The 8,450-nt window shown below is 35.5% G+C and overlaps 1 protein-coding gene across 2 annotated transcripts in view; it reads right to left on the bottom strand.

The window, feature by feature from the left end:
• Nucleotides 1–8,450, bottom strand: part of LOC107744138 (BCL2/adenovirus E1B 19 kDa protein-interacting protein 3-like) — an 11,225-nt gene that overhangs the window by 1,298 nt on the left and 1,477 nt on the right. Inside the window, exons 2-6 of one of the 2 annotated variants that reach the window (XM_016557645.1) lie at nucleotides 4,130–4,349; nucleotides 3,382–3,454; nucleotides 3,183–3,280; nucleotides 2,491–2,640; nucleotides 12–172 (exon numbers count right to left, since the gene is read on the bottom strand). In XM_016557645.1, the coding sequence (XP_016413131.1) occupies nucleotides 124–172; nucleotides 2,491–2,640; nucleotides 3,183–3,280; nucleotides 3,382–3,454; nucleotides 4,130–4,349 (590 nt within the window). In that variant the 3' untranslated portion in view covers nucleotides 12–123. Of the gene's footprint in view, nucleotides 1–11; nucleotides 173–2,490; nucleotides 2,641–3,182; nucleotides 3,281–3,381; nucleotides 3,455–4,129; nucleotides 4,350–8,450 lie in introns of those variants that run through there. The other variant, XM_016557644.1, reaches the window with a different exon arrangement.

Below are 8,450 nucleotides of genomic sequence, written 5' to 3'. Positions count from 1 at the left end.
GAGAGATGTTGCTGATAGGACTTAAAGGAGCAGAAGAGGGCAGCAGGGGGCTTCTTCATACAAACTGCAACCTTCTCCCTAATCCACCTGGGCCATGCCTGAGGCACTTGATCAGATCTGTGTTCAAATGGAGCTTGCAGGGGAAGTTGTCAGTCTTTTACCGATATAGACCCTGTTTTAGAGATACAGGACAAAAGAAAGAGAAATGAAAAAGTCAAACACTTCATATGTGGAATATTGCACTGTCGTTAAAGGAATAGTCCAAAAAATTGTCATCATTTACTCACCCTCATGTCGTTTTAAACCTGTATATGTTACTTTCTTATTTTGAACACCAAAAGAAGATATTCTGAAGACTTTTGAAGAAACAAACAGTTGTTGGTCTCCATTGACTTCCATAGTAGGGAAAGAATTCCTATGGAAGTCAATGGGAACCATCAACTGTTTGATTACCAGCATTCTTCAAAATATCTCCTATATAACTCATACAGATTTAAAACGACATGAGGGTGAGTAAAATGATGACAAAATTTAAATTTTTTGGTGAACTATCTCTTTAAGATACATACTAATCAGTGGTGTGTGAATTGTCTTGGTGGTGGAATACTGAACACTGTTAATGCGCAGTCACCGATTTACCGTTGTTCAGCGAAGTTTTTGCGAATAGGAATCTGCATGATTGAAAATTTTGCTTGGGGGGTGAAAGATTTCCCAGAGCATATTTTACAACGCTTTTGAGTTGGTCATGCAAAATTGGCACATTAAACCAACAAAAAGATGCTGGTTTGAAAGTGATTTCTGTGTGAGCAGTGCTTCATAATATATAAATAATAGACCCATTTCACCCGCAAAATTATGAAAATGTGACCACATGCTTATCCCGCACAAAAAATTTAAAAGCTTTCCAGAATCTGAAATCTTCAAGTCTAGTTTTGTGCAACTTCCAGAAGTGCACATTTTTATATTTAGTTATATTTTGAAAGTTTCAGTTTAATTAATTCAGTCAATCATTTTAACAAATAAATACGGAAATATCAACTGTTTGATTATCAGCATTCTTCAAAATATCTTCTATATAACTCATACAGATTTAAAACGACATGAGGGTGAGTAAAATGATGACAAAATTAAAAATTTTTGGTGAACTATGTCTTTAAGATACATACTAATCAGTTGTGTGTGAATTGTCTTGGTGGTGGAATATTGAATACTGTTAATGTGCAGTCACCGATTTACCGTTGTTCAGTGAAGTTTTTGCGAATAGGAATCTGCGTGATTGAAAATTTTGCTTGGGGGGGTGAAAGATTTCCCAGAGCATATTTTACAACGCTTTTGAGTTGATCACGCAAAATCGCCACATTAAACCAACAAAAAGATGCTGGTTTGAAAGTGATTTCTGTGTGAGCAGTGCTTCATACATCACTACACTATTGGCAATAAATAATAGACCCATTTCACCCGTAAAATTACAAAAATGTGACCACATGCTTATCCCACACAAAAAATGTAAAAGCTTTCCAGAATCTGAAATCTTCAAGTCTAGTTTTGTGCAACTTCCAGAAGTCAGGGTGCTTAGGTTATTTATTGTTTCACTGGGAAAGAGAGTTGTGTTTTCAAAGCTATTCTGAGAAAACTAGTTGAGAGATTTGACAAAATTGCATGGTATGCTGTCTATATCCACCTTTTTCCTGAACGCAGAAGTCTTGTCTGCCTCATAGCGGAAAGATGCTCAACTCTGTGCACATTTTTATATTTAGTTATATTTTGAAAGTTTCAGTTTAATTAATTCAGTCAATCATTTTAACATGGAATTAACATGGAGAGCATCCAAACAGAAGTTAGAATCCATCATGTCGGAGCTCATCAGTTACTCAGGAAAAAGGTGGATATTGTGCGTTTTTGAGGCCGTTTGTATTAAGTAATGTGCCCTTCAAGTGGAGTCGGAAATACTGTATTTACGAGTTTTGAGCACATAAATGACCAAGCTAATTTGTATGTACGACTGGGAAATTCTGAATTCTAAATACATGAATTGCCTAGTTGTTGATTTAAACCATTGTGGAAATATAAATATTATATATATATATATAATATCACATAAAAAAATCTATAATATTTATAAAAAGATCTATGAGCAGAAATCAAGTCTATAATGAATTATAGTTAATAATTTTGTTATTTTCATTTTACATGCTATTATTTGCTTATTGCTTAACTGTCACAGTTTGCTTTATGTACTCCCAACATTTGTTTTGATAAGATGTATAAATGACAAAAGTAAAAAAAAAAAGATAGATAGATAGATAGATAGATAGATTGATGTAATTATTTCACAATTATAATTCTTTTGTTTTTCGCATTCATGTAACGATTCTGTTTTGAATGTGTAACTTCTCATAATAACGAATGTCAGACTCAGAGGTACGAGCACTAGAAGGCAGCCTAAACTACATATGTGTGAAGTGTGGTTGTGTTTTAAGGTGTATGTACCCGAGACCCAGGACCAGGATGTGGGACAGAAGCAGTGAGGGGATAAACACTTTGAGGAACTCAGAAGAGAAGATCCCTCCTTTCTTCATGGCTCCTGTCTTCCTCATGCTGAGAGTCACTGAACGCCGCGGGTGCCGGAATTGAAACTCCCTGTCAGAAAGATCAATCTACCAGTCATTACAACAGCATCCCACCCTGCCTGAACAAAAAAAAAAAACTCAAAACACTATATGTGTCACAAAACCTAGTGAGCTCCCTATCCAGATCACTTGTTAAGGGATCATATGCATAATTCTGGCATGAGTACTGTTTTAAATTCTAAAATGCCTCATTCTGACCTAAATTTGGCAACATCGCAGAATTATGTCGGCGCTGATAGCCTTGTGGGCAGTGCAGGGTTATTATAGTTAACTAAAACTAAAAGCAAAAAAAAAAAAACATCTGTTAGAACAAAATAAATATTAACTGAAAAAAATAAAATAAAATTGCCAAGACAACATTTCTCATTTTCATTCATTTAATTGGATGTACTAAATCTTAAACTAAAATAATAATTGATAAAAACTATATACTTAAAAAAGACAAAAACGTTAAAATGAAAATGGACATAAAAAATGTAATATTAATACAAACTATAATAGTATGTGAAAGACACTAAATAGCACTGCATTTGAGTCCTCGCTAGTGCTTACTTAGGTGGAATATTCTCAGGTCTACTTGACCAGTCTGCGACCCGGTCTGAATCCTTCATTAATATGTCATCATCTCTGATCTTCTCCATGACTTCCTCCTGAGTGAACACAGACACACCCAAACACAAGCACAGACAGGTAATGAAGATAAGCCAGAGTACGTTCCATAATGATCCACAATGTTCTCAAGAGGAAGTACCTGACTGTCCCTCCTCATGTCCACGTCGAAAATGATCTGGCCTTCATCCTGAGGACTGTGAGGTCGAGGAGGGCTGTGGGACACAGCAGTTTGAAGTAAGCTAAAAATTGTCATTAAAATTACTTGTATGACTTCAGAAGATAATTTTATGATCATTTGTTGTCATTTTTGTCCCAACAGCTTTCATTGTATGGAAAAGAGTAGCTGGGACATTCTGCTAAATATCTCCTTTTGTGTTTCCCAGCACAAAGACATTCATACAGGTTTAGAACGGCAGTTTTCATTTCTGTGTGAACAGTGCTTGAGAGAACATTAGTCTGTGTACATATGAGAGAGGAACACTGTATTCCTACAGTAAACATCCAGAATCATATGACTCACTGAGTTTGAGTGAGATAAGGGTTATTATGGCCATATCCTATCAGCATGAGGTCAGTGTGACCACGTGTAATTTGGTATGGATGTTCACAGCACTGCTCTCTATCTATGAGGTCATTAAACTCAAGCTGTGAACTCAGGTGACATTTGCAGATGATATATATATATATATATATATAAAAACGTGGACTATGTAAACAACATCTTAAAGGGACAGTTCACCCAAAGATGAAAATTCTGTTGTGTCATTCCATGTTTTCTCAATTCCACTCAGTTCTCATTCATGCTTGACTTGTGTTAGGTTTGATTGTAAGTAAATAATGACAGAATTTTCATTTTGTGGCAGAAATGACATAAATATGGTGTCTACCTGTCGCATGAGGAGTTACTGCGGCTGGATTCGTGCTGGGCATCTAGCAGGATTTTTTCCATGTCTCCATTGTGGATGGAAGACGATGAGGGAACGTGTTCCAGCCCCCCCACCATCCCATCATCCTCCTCTACTACCTGGGCTAAAGGGGGTGGCACTGAGGCGCTGGAGGAAGAGAGAGATGCAGCGTTTCTGTTCATCTCCAGCTCTACCCATGACCCTAAAAGAGATCACAAAACAATCACAACATTAAAAAGATTATAATTTTTTTTTTATATACATATATATTTTTAAATATTTACCAAAAATGTTTGTAGTTATGCAAAAATATATTTCGGTTTATATTTCTCCATAAAATCAAAAGATGGAAATAAGAACTCATACTTAAGAACTCAAAAATGAAGCTACTAAGATTTTTTTATTTCATTGTGATGTTGTGGAAAAAACACTCATTTTCATTACTCTAATGCAGAAAAGTAACAATATATTTTGTACAGTGTATAATATTTATTGAATGGCCCGCATAGTAAAAGACAATGAATAAACAGAATAAAGTCATGATGTATTGACCAAAGACGCCCAACTGACGCAGGGCAGACATGAAAAGAAAGAACAAGTCCTATGGAATTGGCTTATTGGGATTATTCTTTTTTTTTATCAGCTTATAAAAGTGTTTATAGTGCAGATCATTTTAATATTTGCTAGAATTATAATCAAACTCTACAAAGTTATGTAGGTGACAAAAGCCTTTTATTTCAAATAAATGCTTTTCTTTTAAACTTTCTATATCTAAGCATCCTGAAAAAAGCATATCACGGTTTCCACAAATATATTAAGCAGCACAACTGTTTTCAACATTGATAATGATAATAAATGTTTCTTGAGCAGCAAACCAGCATATTAGAATGATTTCTGAAGGATCATGTGACACTGAAGACTGGAAGAATGATGCTGAAAATTCAGCTTTGCATGACAGGAATAAATTACATTTTAAAATATATTCAGACAGAAATACGTTATTTTCAGTAGTAATACAATTTTACACTATTACTGTATTTTTGAACCAATAAATGTAACCTTGGTCAAAGCTTGGACTTCCATATAAAAACGGAATAAAATAAAATAAAATAAAAATACTGCAGTGCAAAAAATCTTAACAGTCATAAAAGTCAACTTAATTTTCTTTAAAGGGGTGGTTGATTGCGATTTCACTTTTTTAACATTAGTGTGTAATGTTGCTGTTTGAGCATAAACGATTTCTGCAAAGTTACGAAGCCAACCGGAGCACATACCGCTGAGGTGAGGGGCGGGACGTTTAGACGCGCACTAGAGGCGGTTTAGCCAATCACAACACACTGGGCTAGCTAACCAATCAGAGCCCATCGCCTATTTCTGAGGGCGGGGCTTCATAAAAACAGGAAAAGATCATCGTGTTTCTCAGACAAGGGACAGAGCAGTGTGGAATAAAGGTAAATTATGTGAAAAATAATGTGTTTTTTTTTTTCAACGAAGCATTAACACATGTTAGACTGCACCCCATAAACACAATAAAGCCTGGAAAAAATCCAGTGAACCACCCCTTTAATACAATATCTGATTTTGAGGTGAAATGAGACCTGGTTACACTCTCAGAAAAAAAGGTACAAAAGCTGTCACTGAGGCGGTACCTTTTCAAACGGCACACCTTTGTACCTAAACAGTCCATATTGGTACCTTTAAGGTAAATATTAGTACCTAAAATGTACATATTAGTACATAAAAGGTACAAAAGTGCACCTTTTGAAAAGGTACTGCCCCAGTGACAGCTTTTGTACCTTTTTTTCTGAGAGTGTATGATACTGCATCCACGGTATCCACCATTCAGCAGGGCACTGAGACAAACCGAGGCAGACGGTGGCAGACAGTGGGATTTCCCTGTAAATCGTTGGTGGTCTGGCTCAACTTCTATTTACTGTGTGGTGAAAGGGCAGTAAATGCCTCCCTCTCAGACTCATTACAAGCTCACTGATATATATGAGTCACACCTGACCCGACCGCCGCATGCTCTACGTGAGTCTGAGCAGGGACACACTCCTGAACACATGGCCTGATCAACACAAACACACAGACCCCTTTCATCCATGAGTCAAGGATGAGCACTAAGCTTCCCGTGTTCCCCTTTCACCCACATCTGCCATGCTGTCTCATCAGAAACGTCTGTGTTATCGCACAGTCGATCCTCTGTTTACCACCGGCTCAACACACCGTTCTGGTTCCCCAGCGCACGCTGCTGACCAACCAGGATGAGCTAAGTATAAACCGAATGCCTCGCAGGCCACTTCCAGGAAAACAAAAAGAGGACGCCAAAGAAGGTCCACATGACTTCCTTGGGTTGAGCAAACATGGATCATGTGACAAGGGCCTGCTTTGACTCTACTCGGATACATCTTCTCATAAGTATGGATGTGCATGCACGTCTCCGTCCCATCTTGAGGGGGAAACGTGTGAATTCGGCTGTGCTAGAGACGACTGACCTTTGTCTCGATCCACTGACACAAACAGTGTTGCTGTGGCAGCGGGCAAGCTGAACATTCTGGCCAACGGTGGAACATTACTTTGGCTGTCATCAGGGAATATATAGAGATCAAAAGATCAGATGATAGTATTACAGAGGCTCATTTATGAAACGCTAAAGCATCACGGCTGCAAAGTGATCAATGTGTGGCTCTGGTAGACAAATAAGCTATTGGGTGAATCTTACAAAAACAGGTCATATTTAATCTTAAACTAATAAAATAAAATTAATTAATTAATTAAAATAAAATATTTTAAAAAGGACAAAAATTAAGTCTGGACATGTTGCTATTTTTTTGTATTTCTTATATTTTATTATCTTTTACTTTTATTAATTCTTATTACATATTCACTATAATATTGTATTAATACAGAAAAAAATCAAGTTTGGGATCGGCAAGATTTTTATTTTTTTTTAAAGAAGCTTCTTACGTTTTTATGTAATTTATTCCTGTGACAGCATATCCGATTATTGTTAAATTAAATATTATAAATGTTGTAAATGGGTGTTCTACTTAATAACTTATGAGATATAATAAAGACACTCAGGGGCATATGCAAATTATTTAAACAAAAATTAAAACATACACACGCACTAATATATATATATACATATACATATATATATATATATATATATATATACACATGCATATATACACACACACACACATTATAAAAGACAAGTAGCCCAATTGTAGCCAATTGACATTATATTTAAAAGCCATAATTTATGCTTAAGCTGCTAATTACCAAACTACATTTGTTTATTCACACAAATACAGAATCAACTTTTAATTAAAACAAGTTTAAAACAAGATCGCCACTAAAAATTTACATGTTCCCTCTGTTCGTCCCTTCTTTTGATTTGATTGAAGAAATATGACCCGGTCAGACCGGACATGTTCTTGACAGGTTTTGAGAGATTCATCGTATTAGATCTTTGTCTGTGGGCAAAGTCTCTTCACACGTCCTCCAGCTAGCACTCATCGTGTCTAGTACACAGCCAAACGCATCCAAATTGTCAAACAAACACTGTTAAGCTGAGCCCACATTTGCCCATCTGTTACACTAAAAGAACCTGGCCAACATTAAGATGCCCTAGAGACTCTCAAATTCACGAGTTAGCACTAGCGCATGAGAAAGCTGTGGTCATCAAATCACTGCATTGAGATCTGGCCAAGGAAGTCAGCCTCATCTGTGGGAAACCAAGCGTTTTATGAGATAATGGAGCTGTGGTGCTGATGATACAGTTTCAAAATCTAGTGAATGAGAAAAACACAACGGCCACAGAATTCATTGAGGAAATAAAATCGCCTTAAACCAGGGTTATGTGCAGTGAGAAAAGCCATTGTGTGGCTAAGAATCCGAGTTATTTTAGTGTCATTAATACTACTACATAATAATATACTATATTATACTACATTATACATAATAAAAACTATAGTTTTAAATAAATTATGTTTATATTTTGTTTTAATTTTTTTTATGTTTTATCAATTTTGTTGTAAGTTTTTGTCATTTTTTCAATTTTTAAAAATATATCTTTTATTTATTAAGTTTCAGTTTTTAGGTTTAGTCTACTTTAGTATTTAATCTAAACGAAAATGAAAAATAACTGACATTTTATTTTAGTTAATGTTTATTTCAAGTAAAGAAAATGTTTTATTGCTTTAGTTGATAACCTTGTAAAAATAATACTTTACAGACACTAGTAAAAACGCAATAACAATAACAATATATATATATATATATATATATATATATA

This window comes from Sinocyclocheilus rhinocerous, unplaced genomic scaffold, assembly GCF_001515625.1.
Source record: "Sinocyclocheilus rhinocerous isolate Xijiao unplaced genomic scaffold, SAMN03320098_v1.1 scaffold287, whole genome shotgun sequence".
Classification (NCBI taxonomy): Eukaryota; Metazoa; Chordata; class Actinopteri; order Cypriniformes; family Cyprinidae; genus Sinocyclocheilus; species Sinocyclocheilus rhinocerous.
The sequence above is the reverse complement of the archived record's forward strand: the minus strand, read 5'-3'. Positions and strand labels throughout refer to the sequence as shown.